General features: G+C 40.7%; 1 protein-coding gene across 2 annotated transcripts; it reads right to left on the reverse strand.

Annotated features, from left to right (window-relative positions):
* Nucleotides 1-4,257: 4,257 nt before the first annotated feature.
* alkal2b (ALK and LTK ligand 2b) lies at nucleotides 4,258-12,945 on the reverse strand. 2 transcript variants are annotated; one of them, XM_050066336.1, is made up of 7 exons: nucleotides 12,406-12,945; nucleotides 10,888-11,138; nucleotides 8,069-8,122; nucleotides 7,613-7,693; nucleotides 5,961-6,032; nucleotides 5,819-5,856; nucleotides 4,258-4,925 (listed from the first exon to the last, which is right to left on the reverse strand). In XM_050066336.1, the coding sequence occupies exons 2-5, from the start codon at nucleotides 11,126-11,128 to the stop codon at nucleotides 5,968-5,970; spliced, it is 441 nt and encodes a 146-aa protein (XP_049922293.1). In that variant the 5' UTR covers nucleotides 11,129-11,138; nucleotides 12,406-12,945; the 3' UTR covers nucleotides 4,258-4,925; nucleotides 5,819-5,856; nucleotides 5,961-5,967. The 2 variants fall into 2 exon arrangements, with proteins under 2 accessions (XP_049922293.1, XP_049922292.1); XM_050066335.1 differs by lacking the exon at nucleotides 5,819-5,856.
* Between the last annotated feature and the right edge of the window lie 7,655 nt (nucleotides 12,946-20,600).

Genomic DNA, 20,600 nt, shown 5'->3' on the forward strand with positions numbered 1-20,600 from the left:
TCCGAGCACAGAACCTTGCGGAACTCCAAAACAAACTTTAGTACATAAGGATGGATTCATAATAACGTCAACAAACTGAAAACGATCAGATAAATAAGATTTAAACCAGCTCAGTGCAGAACCTTTTAGGCCAATTAAGTGTTTCAGTCTCTGCAGTAGAATCAAGTGTCTGTGTCTGTACTTATCAATATTTCATTGTTTTTATTATCAAATTGAGATGGTCGGGCTCAACAACTCAACTCTGTTATGTGAATTGAGGTTAGTAAACGGGTTTTTATGAAAAAAACAACAGTAGTGTTGCATAATATTACAATTTTTTGACGTCCTAAATGTCATATGGTGCTACTGTTTTAGCTAGATTTGGAATTATGGCTAATATTAGCCAAAAAGCGATACTTCCCAGCTCTTCCTGGAGGATCCCGAGGTGTTCCCAGACCAGATGAGATCTATAATCCCTCCAGTGTGTTCTGGGTCTGCCCCGGGGCCTCCTGCCAGCTGGACCAGGAGGATCCTGATCAGATGTTGAACCACCTCAACATGAAGGAGCAGCGGCTCTACTCCGAGCTCCCTCCAGATGTCTGACTCCTCCCCCTATCTCTAAGGCTGAGCCCAGACACCCTACAGAGGAAACTCATTTCAGACGCTTGTATCTGTGACCTCATTCTTTCAGTCACTACCCAGAGCTCATGACCATAGGTGAGGGTTGGGACAGAGATGGACCAGGAAATAGAAAGCTTCAACTTCCTGGTCAGCTACCTCTGAACCACGACAGAGTGAAGTTTTTGTTAATATTGTGATAACAATATAAGGTTAATGTTTGTTGAACTGCGTATACAATTTACTGGTTAATAAGAAATAATATTTAAGTCTGATCAACATTAAACATTGATGCATATTTTATAGTCAATATATAGTCGATGGTCAAATTTTAGTATTTAAAAATAATAATTATATTTAGAATAAGTGATTTTAAACAAGGGACATCTCATTAATAAGGTTACAAGACTTGAATAACTTTTAAAATCCTGTTCACACAAGATATCATATGATCAAAATTATTTGAGGTACTTTTTTGAAAAAAATAAGAGCTAAAAGGCACCTGTCTCAGAGAATCACCCGCTTAAGCTGAAATAGCAAAAAGTGTAATGTTTGGTGATTAGCTGCTAAAGTTAGCATTCAGCCACATATCTACGTTGATCACATGGGTGATTTTAGGCTAAAATCAGATAACACAATCAAACACTTTGTTGCTTACTGCTAACATTAGCTGAGATAGCTAATAGTGTGCTACTTAGTAATTAGCATTCAGCCACAAATAACATTATTTCTATATATTTGTAGGGTAATATTAGCATTCAGCTATACACGACTTTAGGCACATATTGCAGTTACTGTGAAGCTAACAGTAGCTGAATATTCAATATATTGAGCTAATGCTATTATCAGCAGTGATGGTTCATGTCAGCTAACGTTAGCATTCAGAGCAAAGTCTCTTAAGTTTAGCTAAGATGTTAGCATTCAGCAACATATGATTGTATAGATGATTTTAGGCTAAAATAAGATGACATGAACAAACATTTTGTTGCTTACTGCTAACATTAGCTGACATAGCTAATAGTGTGCTACTTGGTAATTTGCCAGTATCTGCTAAATTAGCACTGAACTATATATGACTTATTTCTGTGTATTTGTAGGCTAAAAATAGCTTATATAAAAAACAGGGTGATATTTGGTAATTAGTGGCTAAAGATAGCATTCAGCCATATATAAATTTAGGCCCATGTTGTAGTTATTGTTAAGCTAGCATTAGCTGAATATTCAATATATTGAGCTAATGATACCATCAGCTGTATTAGCTAAAACTATGAATGCTCAAGTTAGCATGCAGCTAACATTAGCTGACATGGTTAATAGTTTGCTACTTGGTAATTGTTAAATCGTTAAATTAGCATTCAGCCATATATAGTTTGATTTATGAAGGCAAAATACTAACTTATGTAATAGTGAGATATTTGGTAATTAGCGGCTAAGGTTAGCATGCAGCCATATATGACTTTAGGCCCCTGTTTATTGTTAAGCTAACATTAGCTGAATATTGCTACAGCTAATGCTATCATCAGTAGCGTTAGCTCATGTCGGCTACCGTTAGCAATCAAAACAGAGTCTTTTAAGTTTAGCTACATTTTATATTCAACCATCCCAGGTAGACGAGGAACAGCCTGCTAACGGGTTTTTCAAATTGGCGGCTGGTTCCTCTTGTACTGCGAGGGTGGGAGCTCGTTGTCATGGAAGCACTATTTTCACAGAACTAAGAAAAGGTTCCTCCGCTCTGAAAACACCTGCTGACATGCTGTGGTTAGCTTATTAGGTAATCTGTCAAAGGTGTGTGTGTGTTTGCAGTCCGACCAGCTCTGCTGCAGTTTTGGCAACGACTTATATTTATCTAATCACACACACACACACACACACACACACACAGATATTTTTAGCAACATCGATACAAAATTGTTAAAAGGAACCATAATTACAGTGAGATGAAATATCTGAGAGGTCAGATGTGTGTTGTTTTTGTGTGTATTGTTTTTGTGTGTGTGTGTGTGTGTATCGTCATAGTGAAAAGGAAACCTCCGATTTGAACACAAAACCATGCAGCAGGCGCCAAAGTCAACAGAGCTGCTATGTGGTTAAACTGTCAGAGACACGCAGCTGCTGCACACAGCACCCCAGAGCGTTGTTATGTAACGAGGCCGCGTTTCATCAAGTCAATGTTCATTGAGCCAAACATGTCCACGGAACAGTCATTGATGTCGTATCAGATCACCTGCTGTTACCACGGTAACCACGGGGGTCAGCAAATTCACCAGGAGTCTTTCAAATTACAAAGATTTACCAGACATTACTCATTTTCTGTAACCACAACATCCCCTTATCTTAGCTGAATGGTAAAAATCTTCTGGCATTCAATGTTAAAAAACTCTCTGGCATTGAATGTGAAAAAACTTTCTAGCATTAAATGTTAAACTGTCTTGCAATGAGCATAAAAAAATCCTGGCAATGAATGTTAAAAACTTTGAAACATTAAATGTTAAAAAAAAACCCCGAATGGCATTAAACGCTAATCTTTCTGGCATTTAGTGTTTAGGCTTTCTGACACTAAATGATACAATCCTACCTGGCACTGAACATTAAAAAAACTTTACGGCATTAAACATAAGAAAAACTTGCTGGCAGTTAACATTGAAAAAAAAAATCCTGACATTGAAAGTTAAAAAACTCTCTGGCACTAAATGTTAAAACTTTCTGACACTGAAAGTTAAACCTTTTGGCACTGAATGTTAAAAACACTGGAAATGAACATGAAAAAACTTTCTGGCAGTGAACGTAACAAAGAAAAATCTGGCATTAAATGTTAGAATCCTCCCTGGCATTGAATGTTAAAATTCTTTCTGGAATTAAATGTTAAAATTTTTTGGCACTAAGCGTTAAATATTCTGGCATTGAACGTTGAAAACTCGTACTAAAACAGAACATTAAATAGTTATCTGGCATTGAACATTAATTTTTCTTACACTTTCACAAAACTTTCTGGAATTAGACATTGAACTTTGTGTCACTGACTATAGAAAAACTTGTGGCACTGAACATTAAAAAAAATCTTTCCAGCGTTGAACGTCAAACTTCCTGGCATTGAACAATAAAAAAAAAATGGCATTACACAATAAAATCCTACCTGGCATTGAAAGTTAAAAATCTTTCTGGCACTGAACGTTAAAATTCCTTCTGGTATTGAACATAAAATAACTTTCTGGCATTAAACATTAAACCTTCTGGCACTGAATGTCAAAAACATGTACTGAAACGGAACATTAAAAAACTCTCTGACACTGAATTTTAAAAAGCTTTCTGGCATTGAACATTAAAAAAAACTTTCTGGCTTTAAACATTAAACTTTCTGCCACTGAATGTTAAAAACTTTATGCAACTAAACGTTAAACTTTATGAAACTCAACGTAAAAAAAATAAAACATTGACTGCATTGACTGAAAGCATTGACTGTTAAAAAAGTTTCTGAAACTGAATGTCAAACTTTCTGGCACTGACTGTAGAAAAACTTGTGGCGTTGAACATAACCTGGGTTTACAGAACCACTCAGTGTAGAGGTTCTGTCAGAACAGCCATGAAGAACCAGGAGAATAAAAAGTCTTAATGTGTTAAAAACATGTATCAAACCTGCGTCTTTATTCTCTGACAGTATGTACATATTGCACATGCGTCTGAAAGCATATAAATATACTGAATATTATCACTGTTCTTATGATGAACCAGGAACATCAAACACATTCAGCCGACGTCCAATCAGAGGGTTTGTCCATTTACAGTTCCTCCAAGACGTCGGCGGTGTCCGAAATAACAAGAGAAACAAAACCCTGAAAAACATTTGGTCCCAGATTAAAGGTTCTGTTGAAACCTGCGCCAGCATCCAAATCAAATCTGATGTTCTTCTTGTTCTTCAGGCGCCATTCCACTTCGTTCCAGCTTCAGTAGAAACCAGTAGAATCACCTGAGATCATCAGACGGATGTTCGCTTTAGAAAAATAGAAATCTTTTCTCCTTTTTCAGTCTGAATGAGAGGTGGAGATCAGCAGAACCCAGGAGAATACAACACGTTCATGAAGAACAGAAGAACCTCGTAGAAGATCGTGGACAAGTTGTTGAACAGAACAAGTAGAATAGACAGGTGGGTTAAATAATAATGACGCTGGAACAGGACGGAGAACAGTGCGTTCTGAAGACTGGTAGGGAATCAGAGTCATCACAGTGGTTCCTCAGAGGAGGTTCCCTTGGCTGGAGAACTCGTCAGTGGATGGACCTCATCAGGATGTGCTACCCTGTTCATTGACATGGCAGCACTTCCTGTCCAGAGGCTGTGATAATGACAGAAGAAGAAAATTTATGATCTAAAAATGTTCAACATCAAGAACCACAACTAGTATTCATGAGTATCATTTTAAAACGTTCTAACTCAAGTGGATGGCAAAATCCACGCCACAACTGTCACGAGAACAACCAAGTTATTGTTATAGTTATGATTCTTGACAGTTCTAGATCCACAGACTCTCTGTTCTAAAGGTTCACCAAACTCTCCCCCCTACACACTGTACAGAGTCTATGTTCTAATGGTTGTGTAGGCTGCTCTATGGGTTCTAAAGACTTCTCTGTAGTTTTATATCACTGATCTTCAAAGCTACAGGATCTTCAAACTCTATGTTCTACAGGTTCTACGGACAGAACGTTCTACAGGTTCTACGTACAGAAATGTTTTCAGGTTCTAAAAGCTGTAAAGTTTATTATACAGGTTTAAGAGACTTTAGATCAACAGTTTCAAGGTTCTAGAGACTTAAAGCCCCAATGATTTGTAGATATTGGGATTAAGATGTTCTACAGACTCTATGTTCTACAGGATCTACAGAGTCTATGTTCTACAGGATCTACAGACTCTATGTTCTGCTGGATCTGTAGACTCTATGTTCTTCAGGATCTACAGACTCTATGTTCTGCTGGATCTATGGACTCTATGTTCTGCTGGATCTATGGACTCTATGTTCTACAGGATCTACAGACTCTATGTTCAGCTGGATCTATGGACTCTATGTTCTACAGGATCTACAGACTCTATGTTCTGCTGGATCTACAGGATCTACAGGCAGCTCTGATATCATGTCAGATAATGAAGACCGTTTTAGGAACAAATGTCGGTTCTCTGCAGTCGGACAAAACATTTTAACTTAAGGAAGTGACTGTGTCTGTCGACTCTGACCTTTGACGTTGATACGCCTGGTCCAGGCTGGTTCAGACCTGACATGGTTTCACAGTAGGAACACATCACACAGTGTTCACAGTGAAAACAGAGCAGTGATGCATATTACGGTCTGTACAGAGAGAAGACGGGGTAGTCTCACCATGTGTTTATCTCTCGCTGCAGCGGGGGCTGTTGGCCAGTCGAGTCAGCAGACGAGCACATCTTTTATAATCTGAGAACATCAGAGCACAAAACAACAACAACATTTTGAATCTGGTGAAAACAGATCTAATCTACGGCTGCTGTGTCACAAGGCTCATGAAATCTTTAGCCTAGCTTAGCACAAGCTAGCCCCGGGCTAAAGTAGAACCGTATCATGTCAATTAGGTCATCAGTTTTCTGTCATGGTGGAAAAATGTCCCACTGGGCTTGTTGTTGTTGAAGGAACAGAAAATATAGAACACGTAAAAACATGTATGTTTAAAACCTGGAGCTCACATTCACTCAGCAGCTCTGCAACAAGTACTCACACTATGTACTCGAATACATCCATTACCACTTGTATTAAAGTATTTTACTCTGAGGTATTAGTACTTGTATGAAGGTATTTTTACTCTGAGGTATTAGTACTTTTATTTATAGAAACGGATTTGAGTACATAACTAAGGTAAAAGTACTCAGATACTTTCTGCTCTGACACAAACTAACAGTTAATAAAACACAAAGTGTTTCTGTTTGAACAGTTTGAACTGATGGAGTCCTGCAGGGACAGGCCAACACACACACACACACACACACACACACACACACACACACACACACACACAGTGTGTGTTATCAGTCAGTAATCATGTCAGAACAGCAGCAGCTCCTGTGATCTTAAATCATGCATGTAGTGCTGTGTTTATCTTGGACCGAGTGTGTGTTAACAAAAATGTGTGTGTGTGTGTGTGTGTGTGTGTGTGTGTGTGTCTGTGTGTGTGTGTGTGTATGTTAAAACAAGTCTTACCCTGTTTTTGATCTCAAACGAACTCCCGCAGCAACCCAACACAGTAACACTGCAGGGAATTGAACCTACAACCACAGGACGACCTCCTGGCACTGACCTGGTTCAGTTTTTGCATCTGCGGCCGTGAGGAGACTGAAATCTAGACGTTCGATCTGAAGTTTGACTCTGAGACACGAGCAGGGAGATCTGAGCACGTTTACCACAAGCTACCAACTTCATTCTGTTTAAAAATGGCCGCTGTATCCGCTGACGTATGGTGCTTTGGCGCTAGTCACCCTCCTGCATCAGGTTTGGACGCTCAGGAGTGGTGTGTTCATTCACGCTTATTACATTCACAGTGTCTTTTCAAAATAAACTTCCTGTTTCACAGGGAACGTCCAGTTTGTTAGGTGCATCATGTTTTTAAAAAATAGAAAGATCTTTGATTTTTTAATTATCACGTTCAGTTAATCAGGATTTGAGAAAGAGACGAGATACAGGATGTAAATAAGGTTGTGATGCAGTTTCTTTGGTGATAAAGGACAAATCCTGAAACTCATTAATGTGTCCAGATATTTACTTTGGTCCCCGCTAAGACACAAAAACTAGAAATATGTGTATGTGTGTGTTTAAAACTGGACAAAAGCAGGCGACCAAAAAATTAATTTGAAAAATGTATGATTATTTATTACTAGTATTTGTTTACAGAGCTGTTCAACCACTGGAAATTGTGGACCCCACAACTACCCAAAGAAATGCATGGTCCCCTCAAGGCAGGAAAAAAGAGAGAGTGTGTGTGTGTGTGTGTGTGTGTGTACACTCACAGGCAGGTATGGTACAGTCTCTGGTGTTGTGGTAAAGTCTGTGGAAATGTTTCCTGCACTTTGGGTTGAAGTAAAGAGGACCTGAGGACAGAGTGAAACACAGTTTAGGGACGCCGTGCTCTGATTGGAACAGGGGCTGTGACAAAGCATCTCATTAGCTTCAAGTATGTTATTATAATGTTCTAATAAAGTTTAACAAAGCATTGTTCAAACGTGAGAATTTCTTCACTATGAGCATGTTAATAAACGTGAAGCTAGTCGTGATACATCGAGTACAAACATTACATCGTCCATTGTCTGCTCACATCGTTTACTGACACCACACCGTACAAACACTCCATCACAAGTTCAATTCCTGCACTCAGGTACATCAGGATCAGCAGCAGGTGTACTTCAATCAAAGGTCGTCCTGCCAGGTTGTCGAGGCAGGATGGTGTACCTGTCAGGTGTTCGTACCTGTCAGGTGTTTGATGTACTTTTCCTTGTGTTGAGGATCTCGGGGGTGACCCTCTGAAATAAAAACAAAAATATATCAGCTCCAGTCGCAGTAGTGATGTTTATCTTTATACGACCTTCCCCCACCAGTTTGCTGCATTGAATTTAAAATGCAAATTAACGGAGCAGAGCTGTCAACAAACAAACAAACAAACAAACAAACAAACAAACAGGTACAGTTCAAAAGCTCCAGAAAAAAGTTATATTAAAGTAAATAAAGTACTGTTCTAACAAAGTTTAATAAGATACAGTGACAATTAAGTTACATTAATTACTGTTAATTAATTTTGAAGAAAATACTGTTCTAATAAAATAAAATAAAGCATTGTTCTATAAAATTAAATAAAGTACTGTTATAATAAAGTTAAATAAAGTACTGTTATAATAAAGTTAAATAAAGTACTGTTATAATAAAGTTTAATAAGGTAGAGTTCTAATAAAGTTAAATAAAGTACTGTTCTAATAAAGTAAAATAAAGTACTGTTCTATAAAGTTAAATAAAGTACTGTTCTAATAAAGTTTAATAAGGTAGAGTTCTAATAAAGTTTAATAAGGTAGAGTTCTATAAAATTAAATAAAGTACTGTTGTATAAAATTAAATAAAGTACTGTTCTAATAAAGTTGAATAAAGCACTTTATTTTATTTTATTACAACAGTACGTTAGTCAACTTTCTTGGAACAGTACTTTATTTTACTAATTAATTCGAATAACTACAACTATACTGTTGTAATAAAGTTAAATAAAGTACTGTTATGATGGATAAATCCATCAGTGGAATACCCAGGGCCCCAGACCTGCAGGGGCCCCAGACCTGCAGGGGCCTTCACTTCCCCACATTCACTGTGTGTTAATCTGATTACCTCATCATGCCTCTGCACCGGTGATAGCTGGGGCCAGAGGCATTATGTTTTTGGGTTGTCTGTCCGTCCTCCTCTCATGAACACATTATCTCAAAAACACCTTGAGGGACTTTCCTCAGATTTGGCTAAAATGTTCACCTGGGCTCAGTGCTGAACTGATTGGGTTTTAGTGGTCAGAGGTCAAAAGGTTACTGTGACCATGTGTCCATCTCATTCCTGTGAACGTGATATCTCAAGAAGACCTTGAAGGAGTATCCTCAAGTTTGGCACAAACATTTGCTTGGACTCATGAATGACCTGATTTGGTGGTTCAGAGGTCAAAGGTCACTGTGTCCTTACAGAACATGTTTATGGCCGTAAGCCAAGAATTCATACACTTACAATGACAAATTTTCACACAAACGTCTAATGGTAAGTCTTGTCAAGTCAAGTTCAGCTTTCTGAGTCCCATGATTAAGATTATTACAAATGAATCCATCATTGAAATATCTGCTCTAAGGTAAAAACAACCCAACACTGAAGAAGAAGAAGAAGAAGAAGAGGGCTGATGATGTCACCAGGCTGAGGACCCTGAGGTGCTGGCCATCAGCTGACGGCTCTAATGGAGCCCACTGTAAATGCCCTGACGAGTTAAAGTGGAGTCGACCTGACTGATCCAAACAACCAGATGTCCTGAGGTGATCCAGCTCTGAGTGTTGTGACGTTCGCTGCTCCAGAATCAACTCTCTGTTTGTGCCTTATATAACTGCTGCTGGTGGTTGTTTACCCAGCTCAGACCTTAGATTCTGTTCGTCCGACAAAACATTAAAAACTCATCGTTAACATTCACTGACGTAAAAGGAGCCACAGGTCACCGTCTGGACGTCTGGACCGTATTCACAAAGCTTCCTAGCACTAGTGATGAAATTCTAAGAAAATTCTTAGAATCGTGACATTTTCTTAGAATTTCCCCTTAAAGTTAAGACCAGGTCCGTGTAAAGATAAAAGTTATTCACAAAACATCTTCCACCTGAAAAGAGATCCTAAGGTGAAAAACTGTCAGGAGCAGAGACGAGGACTTCAAGAGGTTTAAGAGCAGACAATGGTGGAAACACAAAGAGGTCTGAGAAATATTCTCCAAACACTGAATGACCGTGAGTAAATGAAATGCCACAGCTTAGATTGTGCAGGGATAATGTTTGTAGTCGATCTAATTAGGGGTATGCACACATTTCCCACCTAACACAATATCATTATAACGGAAGATGATCACAACACTAAGATACTTGAAAAACTATAAAAACACAACAGTGCAGCAGTGATGACTTTGGTCTGTCTCAACCTTCCATCAGCAGTGACCACACTAACAATGATGACACTTTCACAGTCTCATATTGTGATGCAGTTCATTTCATTTCCACTTGGTGTCCACACCTTGCAGGCCCGCAAAAGGCTGCGTCTGTGACAACCAATCACAAGCATCGCACCTAGCAACGGGGTCAACCGTGGTTCTTCACTAAGATAAAGGTTTCTGTCCCTTCCTTGGTCAGAGTTGCTCTGAGAACTTTCCTAAATCACTCCTAAGCTAGGACTCCTTACTAAAAGTCTTTAGCCTGAGTTAAGAGCTCTGTGAGAGTGTTCTCAGAATGTTTGTGAATACCGCCCCTGAACTTTAACCTCCAGAGGTGGAGGAAGTATTCAGATACTTTACTGAAGTATAAAAGTACTCAGTTCTACATCAAAGTCCCGACTTTGAAATGTCACAATAATCAGGAAGACGTACTGAAAATGTCGTCCCTTTAATGTCCTACAGAGTAGTGGTAGTTGTAGTAGTAGTATCAGTAGTTGTAGTAATAGTAACAGCAGTAATAGTAATAGTAACAGTAGTAACAGTAGTCATTGCAGTAGCAGTAGCAGTAGCAGTAGTAATAGTACTGACCCTGTCCCTGGTGTGACCTGCTTTCTCTCTCCGGGGTTCTCACTCCATGTCTGGTCAGTCCCACCGCTGTCTCGGTCCTCGGTTTCGGGTACCGGCCGACCAGCTCCAGCAGGCTGCGTCCATCTGGACGCCCCTCCACCCGGGTACCTGAGCCCCGGAGCACAGTTACCGCGGTGCAGCGTCCAGCGGCCAGCAGCAGAACCAGGAGCGCCGACAGGACCGGGAGGCGCGGGAGCAGCATCACTGCTGACCTACAGGGAGCACAGCCTGATTGATTACAGCTCTTAGCATGAGGTCACTTCTGGCACATTTTCCAGACCTCTCATGAGATCTAGTAACCGAGTTTTTACTTTGACGGTTTATTTGTTGGTGCGATAACGAACGATAACAATCAGTTGGTGTATTTCAGCCCTGAGCTTCTTCAGGAGATACAGTTCAGTCTCCAGTTCTGACAGGTTCTCACATCACTGAGTCAGATCGTTTTTGTTTTAATTCCAGCCGTCAGCGTTCACACACATTCTCTGCAGGAAATTCATTTTGTCTTGTTTAAGATGGTCTGACCTTTAAACACCGTTATTTTTCTGTTTGTAGCTGCAAATGTTCGCTGTAAAGATGAATCAACATTGAATACACAGTGTTGTTTCAATGTTGATCCATAAACTTTAAACATTGTTTCAAAGTTGTCTCAACGTTGACACAGATCTTTCTGTAATTTCAATGGTGATGTATGAGAATTCTTTTTACCTTTATACAACCATCAGAATTCAACGTTGATTCAATGTTGTTTTAATGTTGAAACACCAGCTGACAGTTGACGGTCGGCTGAAACATACTCATTTTTTTTTTAAAATTCTTTGTAAATTAGTTAAATGTATTCACAGATCTTTTTTATTTTTTTTATCCTATAAATCATGTATTTGCAGGTCTGTTTATATTTGCTATTCATTTTTTGTCTGTTTTTCTATCTGGAAGAAGTTTTATATTTACAGATTAAATGTACACACAGAGTGTCGTGGTTCGTATAAATAACATTGGCACAAATCTATTTCCATATCTTACACATCAAATACAACATTTTTCTTCAATTAGAAATTCTCTGAAATTATTTCAGGAAAAAGACATTCACAGATTAATAAATAAAAATCTGATTAAGAAATATCTGTCCGACAGACGTAAATGTAAAAAAGATATTGTAAAGGAATTAAATGTATTTACATTTAAGAAAGATTAAGTTGTGTATGTGCAGATGTTTTATAGTTACTAGACAATGTTTTTATTTTACAAATCTTTTAAGTATTTCTGTTTTATATTTATAAATCACATTAACAAACGGATTTTCAATCTGTTGGTATAAATAATCTCGACACCAATCTGTCTCCATATAAGCGGCACCGGTGTTAATGATTTTATGACGATATTACTTTATGATTTAAAGTTAAATCCGGTTCCTGAAGACAGACCCGAATCTGTCTCTCGCTCATGTGATATTGAACCATGAAGGTGTTCCTGTCACTTTACCTGTCTGGCTCCTGACGCGGCTCGGTGCACCTCTGCTCCCGGCGCAGAGCTCCCTGATGCCGGTCTCTCCCTCCCGGCTGGTCCCGGTCCGGGTTCTGGGTCTCTGCTGTTCAGTGGCTGCTGAGTCTCCTCTTGTTTTATTATCCCGGGTTGTTCTCGATCCGAGCCGCGTGCCGAGCTCCGGGGCCCGGTGGCATCTTACTATCAGACCGGCTGGTGGAGCGCGTGGAGCGGGAGAAGCCCCTTCATCATCATCATCACCACCATCATCATCACCTTCATCATCATCATCATCATCAGCCGGGCCTTCCAGCAGCAGCTGTCAGAGAGCTCGGGTCATGTCTGTGCTCTGCAGACCGAAGGGAAGACTGCACGTCCCGTCCTGTCCCGTCCCGTCCTGTCCTGTCCCCAGGTGTCCACTTAAACCCGCGTGTGGCGCGAGACAACCTGTAGCTGTCCTCTGTTGATCAGGTGTGTGTGTGTGTGTGTGTGTGTGTGTGTGTGTGTGTGCAACGCGCGCTCCTTCTCCTCCTCCGTCCTATTCCGTCTCATTCCGTCTCTTCCTCTGTCCACATGCGCGACTCAACATGATCACGGAAATACAAGTAGAGGAGGAGGAGGAGGAGGAGAGAGGCGCGCGTGTACGTGCGAGCGGAGGGCCAGCATGCACGCGGAGAAGTTTAAAGACAGTTTGAAGGATCAGCGGTGCAACTCTCCCTCTGTGTCTGTCAGAGTAATCCACTACAGTAATCCACTACAGGTAAAAGTACTGACACTACTCTGTCAGAGTAATCCACTACAGTAATCCACTACAGGTAAAAGTACTGACACTACTAGTACTCCATTACAGTATACGCCACCAACTGGCAGTGTATCATACCACTTTGACAGGTGCCATCTGGCCAACTCGTCCGCCCTTCCGTCCAGTACGGACTCTCGGGTTACAGACTGCCGCTGCGTAACATAGTGCTGCTGAAGGTGCCTCTGTATGCGGGTACGTAAGACCAAGTGGCGGTATTCGAGCAGTCACACATGACCGACTGCAGGCGAGTGACCGTCTCCAAAAAATACCGGGATTTCCTCGACCTGAACTACAAAACCGTGCCAACATTGGTGGGCGTGTCGTATTCTACATGCTGCAAAGAGACGATGGAGTCTCTTCGGTATCAGTGTTCTACGTCTTCTTATCGTTATTAGCTGGTCGGTTGTCATTTCAAACAAATATCCATAATAATTGAACAAAAGTTCGCAGGTAATCAATGACTCACCGTCTTGCTCCTGTTCACCTGTGCTGTGTATCGTCCAACGCCCTCCGTTAATGACACGTCATCAATCGCAATGATTCAAAACTGGAACTCGGGCTGCTTTGCTCAAAAGCACCTGAACAGAACCGGTTGAAGAACCAGAGCTGATTCGTATGAGGGTTCTTGAGGGGGTTCCTTAAAGAGTTGTTTTAGGCGTTCTTTCGCTCGGGTTCCAGTGGTTGTACAGAAGGTTCTCGAGGTCCGATGTTGGATGTTCCTGACGGGTACTTCAGGGATTGCTTTGCAGATTTCAGGGGCTGGGCTTCGTCTCTTCGTCCAGAGAAACCTTGAAGACTTTCCAAAGGTGAATAGGTGAGTTTAGGACTCTCGTGGTGATTTGAGGGTCTGTGTCGGACTCCGTTGGAGGTTCCAGAGGTCTTTGAGGAGGAACTTGATATGAACAGAGACAAACATGAAATATTCAACACACGAAAGGTAGACAAGAGAACAAGGGACAAGTGGACACTGGAACGCTGGGTAATAAGGACTGAGGACAGAGTGAACACACTCTTCTTGTTCTCAGGGTTCCACCTTTATTTGTTCATCTGCTCTGAACGTGTGTGTGTGTGTGTGTGTGTGTGTGTGTGTGTGTGAGCAGTGATTTACCAGGAATCAGGTTTTATCAGGAAAGTATGTGGGTACTGATGTGTGTGTGGTTCACAGTCTATACTGTACGTGTGTGTGTGTGCTCCTGTTTATTAAACCTGTATTTATTCAGGGTTTAAGCGGAGGAATGACGGCCTGGATCTCAGAGTGCAGGCTGTTTATTCACGCAGGTCACGGCAGTGCCGACAAAGTTTTCTCACGGCCATTAACTCCACTTTGTACATATCCAGGCCTGTACCTCAGCACTGTGGCACTGACTACACGCACAGCTCTGGAACGTCTCCAAGAACCTCTGGAGCACATTTTAAACCTTATTTTAACCTCCTGAGGGACCCTCCTGCAGGACCCTCCCCAAGGATCCCTAGAACACACTTTAAGGTCCCCCCGAAACCTGAAAACTCAGTGAAATGTTGATTTAGAGCCGAGAACACTGCTGGAACCTCTCAGACCTTCTTTAACAACTCTGAACCTCTGAAACTATCTCAGAAGACTTAACTCAGCCCCCTTCGTACATTTGTACGTTACCATGTAGCTGAAAAAAACTGACGTCTCATTTAAAAACAACTGCTTTTCGTGGCACTATCCCTGCTGGAGAAACAGCGACGGTACAAACAGCACTGACTCCCTGATGGTGTTGAACGGTGGTCTGTAACTTGGCTGGCATCTCCCCGGGGAGTCACACAGTACACCAGCCCTCCACCTCCTGATGACAGAGTCAGCTCAGAGACTACGTCACTTTAGAAATGTTACTGTGATTCATATGAAACGTGCAGATGTATTTTTTTCTGTTTGCAGAAATGCACAACGCCAACATTTTCTCCTGGCAACTGGAGATTGCCAGGTTCGTGGTTTGATTTCTTCTCCTGTCGCTTTTATCAAAACCTACGAGCCTGTCTGTTTGAAGTCAAGTGAGGCCTTAAACAACACAGAGTTAAATAAAGACAGAAACAGGAAACAGGAAGACTGCCTTCATGAGATCAGGGTCTGGATCGCTGAGAATTTTTCACAGCTCAATGCTGATAAGACGGAGATTCTGGTTGTTGGTCCCCCTCATTACGCAAAGTATTGGGCCTCTTTCCTCTGCTGTTCATGCTAATCTGTGTAATTTGGGGGTAAAATTTGATCAGTCAACATCATTTGATAACCCTTGAAGCACCTGACCAAATCTTGTTTTATCCATTTGAGATATGTAAGTAAACTGAGATCTGTTGTTTCAACTGCTGAACTGGAATTTTTTCCACCTGCCTTTGTCTCATCTCGCATTAACTGCTGTAATGTGGCTCCCTTTGTGTGGCGCTAATCCTTTAATATTTTACAAACGTTGTATGAGACTACGTTGTTTGAGGAGATTCCAGGAATTCTTAATAAGGGTTGAGGGGGGGGAACTTTGGGGGAACCCAAAGAACCTTTCGGGTGTCTCAAAGGTTCCTGGGGAGGTTGTAGACGTTCTTGATGTTTCAGGAATCTTTAGTCTCATTATGGTGGTTCGGAGAGTGTCTGAGAATCTCCTGATAATGTTCTTTTGGATGGATTCTTTGGTTCTTTGGATGTTCCAAAGGTTCTTGATCAGATTCTTAAGGAGAAATTTAAGGGGCTTCTAAAGGAGGTTTAAAGGATGGCATTTGAATTAACGTGAAGGAGATTCCAGAGGTTCTTATCTGTCTTCTTTTATCTTGTGTGCAAATAGTCGTACTCACTTTGTCTTTATGTTGTGAAACACTTTGTGTCTGCGAGAAGCGTCACGTAAATAAATGTTACTTACTTATTTACTTAACAGAACAAACCAGATGCAAACATGTTTGACTGTGATGAGAGATGGAAGAAAATCTAAACACACAGTTGGTGAGAGCGTTTTGTTCTGCCAGGTTCTCTTACTGCTGGCATCACACACACACACACACATTCTTTAACCACACGTGATGAACTGCACGGCCAACAACAACACCAGGTGTGTGCAGCTGTGAAAGGTGTGATCTGTCATACGACGATGTGCGAAAATCATGTTTCACATCCTCAGAGCAACAAACGAAGACAAACACAATCCGCTGCTGTTTTTGGATCAACGTTCAGACAATCAAAACGTCTAATGACACAAATTAAACACACACAGGGGTCAAAGGTCAGACGGGGTCGTGGGAAAACTATGTGTTCTCGGAGACTCTGGAGACGTCTGAACGCAGCGAGTCAGAACCATTGCGGCTCTAAATCTGTCTCCAGGATTAACTCCCCGCGTCCGTCTGTCACGGGTCGCTGTGCTGCCCCGGTTCTCTCTTCGCCCGGCAGCCACTCGTGTCCTGGATTCAGACCTCCATCATGCTCATAAATAAAACGTCTCGTGTCTCGCCTTTCTGAATTTGGAAGCAAAAAATGTTAATGACAACAATAACCACTTGATATGCTCCCATTCCTCCGGGACACGTTCTGCTGCATCATTCTGACAATGCACATTTTTGTCTGCTCCACACAAACAGCTGCGGGCACTCTGGGGAACAAACCGTGGATCTGTTCTCGCAGATCTCCGTTGGGACTGCGTGACAACAGATTTTACGGGAGTTCGTGTACGATAAATCTACTGGAAAAAATGCACAACTAATTTGACTGGTGGCCTGCCTGATTTCTAAAAACGGTTTGGAGAGTACGCAACAGGCGGGCGCAGGACGTCAGATAAGGACCTCTGGAATCTCCTTCATGTTAATTCAAATGCCATCCTTTAAACCTCCTCAAAGGCCCCTGAAAATTCTCCTTAAGAGTCTGATCAAGAACATTTGGAACATCCAAAGAACCTCTCAGATTTCTTCAAGGACCTCTGACACTTCATAATCAGTCCTTTAAAATATCATCAGGAGATTCTCAGACACTCTCAAAACCACCGCAATGACACTAAAGACTCCTGAAACATCAAGAATGTCTGCAACCTCCCCAGGAACCTTTGAGACACCCGAAATAACCTCTTAAACCACATCAGGTGCCCCTGAAAGAACCCTTATTAAGAACGTCTGGAATCTCCTCAAACAACGTCGCCTTATACAGGGCTTTTTAAAAATATTTAAATGATTAGCGCCACACAAACTACGTTGTCATGTTACAAACCTAACGTAAATTTACGTACTTCACCTAAAGTTACGTAGGTTAGGTCAGGGTTTTGCAGGTAAAGTAGGTTAGGGTTAGAAAAAATTAAGCTGGGGGTCGTCATGCTATAAACTTAATGTAAAGTTAGGTAGGTTAGGTTTAAGAAAGTAAATTGATGAAGATTACGTTAAGGGAAAAAACATGGTTGAGCATCTTCATGTTACATTCTCAAAATAAAGTTATTTACGTTAAGTAAGTAACCTGACAACAGAAAGAAACATGGTTTGGTATTGTAACATAAAATTATGTACGTAACTTTATGTTAAGTATGTAACATGACAAAAAAGGATTGGGCTTCATCACTTTGCGTACTTAACGTAAAGTTAGGTAGTTTCGGTTCAGGCAAGTAAAGTTACGTTGCCTGGATTTAGGAAAGTAAATTTACGTAGGTTTGGTTTAGGAAAAGAATTATGGTTGGGCGTCATCAAGATATGTTTTATGTACTTTACGTAAATTTATGTTGGTTAGGTTTGGGAAAGAATTGCACGTTATGTAGATTAGCTTTAAGAAAAGAAATATGGTCGGGCGTCTTCATGTTACGTACTTATCGCAAAGTTCCTAAGGCTAGTTGGGTGTGATCAAGTTACGAACTTTATGTAAAGTTACATATTTAATGTAACGTTCTGAAAGTTTCCATGAAGATTTGTGGTTTGTATTTAACTTAAAGTAACATAGGTGAAGGCTGATGAGAACCAAAGAGCTGATTGTCTCTTCGTTCTGACACAAACACACAGTTCTTAATTTTCTGTGTAAATACAATATTCAATATCATTGACTGTTGGTCTGATGTTTATAAATAAAGTTTTAATCTGTTTACAAAAATGTGGCTGTTACTAGTAAAAATAATAATGGTTGTAATTTCATCTGCAGCCAACAGACAGATCAACAGCTTCACGATGAATGATGTTCTCCTCAAGAACCATTTCAACCTGTGGATGCAGAGCTGCTGTGAACAGGCTGAGAGGACGTAGTGAACTATGAGGACAGAAAGACCTGATCCACAGCACCACCCAGTGGTCGGAGACACAAACTGCACCCTGATAGAACATCATGTTCATCACATCATCTTTAGGATTCATAGCATGTTTCTATACTAGATTCTCCACAGCTGATGGAGAACAGCTGATATGTTTATTACCTCCGCCAAGGAGGTTATGTTTTCACTAGCACTGGTCTGTTTGTCTGCAAAATAACTCAAAAAGTTATGAACGGATTTTGATGAAATTTTCAGGAAAGGTGGATAATGGGACAAGGAACAAATGATACAATTTTGGTGGTGATCGGGATTAAATTAATAAAATAGCTCAAAATAGCACAGAGTTTTAGAATAGACTCATTCCATGACCAGACGTGCGCCACCGGTTGGCAGTGGCGAGTAGGCCTACTTGGGCTCGTCAGGAATACAGGGGGAGGGAATATCACCTACTTGGCGGAGGTCTGCACTCTCTGAGTGCTTTTCTAGTTATTTTTGTGTACAATAATAAAAAATAAGTCAAACAAATCGTAGTTTCAGAATTTCGTTCGTCCTTTATTGCTTCCACTTTTCTTTATTTACATTTACGTTTTCTGTTTCATGATCTCCACCTTTCAACCTCCAACAAACAGTTTTCAGTCACTGTTATTCTCTCACGTTCTCTTTCCATCGTTCTCGTTAAACTTTATTAATGTCACTGTTAATAGAGTAAATCTGAACCTCTGACATTCACACACACAATAATCATGTTCCTAAATTCAAAGCCTCCACCTTAAAAAGTTACGTCATCTTTCTGACCACTACGTCTTCTCACTATCTGCTACTCCTGTTTATAAAATTAATCTGTTCTGAGGCTTGAAACTGACTCATTACCGAAGAAGATGCTACGATAAGTGAAGATCCAGCAGCAGCAAAATAAGTAGAAGAAGCAACATGAGAGAAACAGACTAGATATTTACAGTTCAGGACAAACTACATCCCTCAGTCAGGAGCGTCTCAGCTTACAGCTGGTAACAACATATAAAAATGTAAAATCAAACAGACGAGAAGAAGCTTAGCATGACGTCAAAAATGTTTGAAATAATCAGAATAAACAAAAACATCCAGTTTGTTTGAGTTTGTTTGGAAACTATGCAGCCAGGATGTGTTTGTGTCCGGATGTGATGTCACGACAGACTGATCGAAATGTCCCAAATCAGGATCGGATGATTAGAACTTTGCACTAAATTAAAGGTGGAGTTTGTGATTCTGGTTCAACACACTGTCAAATTCAGTTCGTGCCACTCAAAACCGGGTGTTTTATAGCAACGTACCTCAAAGCTGAGTATTTTATAGCAACATACTACAAACCTGGGTGATTTGTAGTGACCCACCTCAAAGCCAGGTGTTTTATAGCAACACAGCTCAAAGCCAGGTGTTTTGTAGCGACATACCACTGCCTTTTCAGCTGCATTTGAGCTACTCAAGCCAATTGTTTTGTAGCTACACACTGCAGCCATTCAAGCCACGTTTAAGCCACTCAAAGTTGAGTGTTTTGTAGCAACAAACCTAAAAGCTGGGTGTTTTATAGCAACACATGTCAAAGCCAGGTGTTTTGTAACAACATACCACCGCATTTTCAGCTGCATTTGAGCTCCTCAAGTCGATTGTTTTGTAGTTAGACACCACAGCCGTTTACCATTGCATTTAAGCAATTTAAAGCCGAGTGTTTTGTAGCGTTACACCTCAAAGCTGGGTGTTTTATAGCGTCACACCTCAAAGCTGGGTGTTTTATAGCGACCCACCTCAAACCCGGGTGTTTTGTAGCGTCACACCTCAAAGCTGGGTGTTTTGTAGCGACATACCACCATTGAGCTGTGTTTAAGTTACTCAAACCTATTGTTTTGTAGCTACACACTGCAACCACTCAAGCTAACGTGGCTTGATCGGTAGCGTTGTGTAGCCACAAAACAATCACTTGTTTTGTAGCTGTTGAAAAGTTTAGTTTTGTGGCAACACACCTAAAAGTTGGGTGTTTTGTAGCAACACATTGCTGCATTTCAAGCGACGTTTGAATCACTTAAAGACAAGTGTTTTGTAGCAACAAACCTTAAAGCCGGGTATTTTGTAACTACACACCGCGGCCTTTCCAGCCATGTTCAAGCTGCTCAAAGCCTCTTTTTCTTTTTAGTGACATCTGCGAT

Source organism: Epinephelus moara, chromosome 16, assembly GCF_006386435.1.
Source record: "Epinephelus moara isolate mb chromosome 16, YSFRI_EMoa_1.0, whole genome shotgun sequence".
Lineage (NCBI taxonomy): Eukaryota > Metazoa > Chordata > Actinopteri > Perciformes > Serranidae > Epinephelus > Epinephelus moara.

Bases quoted from the DNA above. Each gene is read 5' to 3' on its own strand.
- alkal2b (XM_050066335.1), bottom strand. From the start codon at position 11,128: ATGCTGCTCCCGCGCCTCCCGGTCCTGTCGGCGCTCCTGGTTCTGCTG. The intron at 8,123-10,887 runs GTCAGTACTATT...TTTTTATTTCAG, and splicing joins CAGGTCACACCAGGGACAGG to AGGGTCACCCCCGAGATCCT. The intron at 7,694-8,068 runs GTACGAACACCT...CTCTGTCCTCAG, and splicing joins GTACATCAAACACCTGACAG to GTCCTCTTTACTTCAACCCA.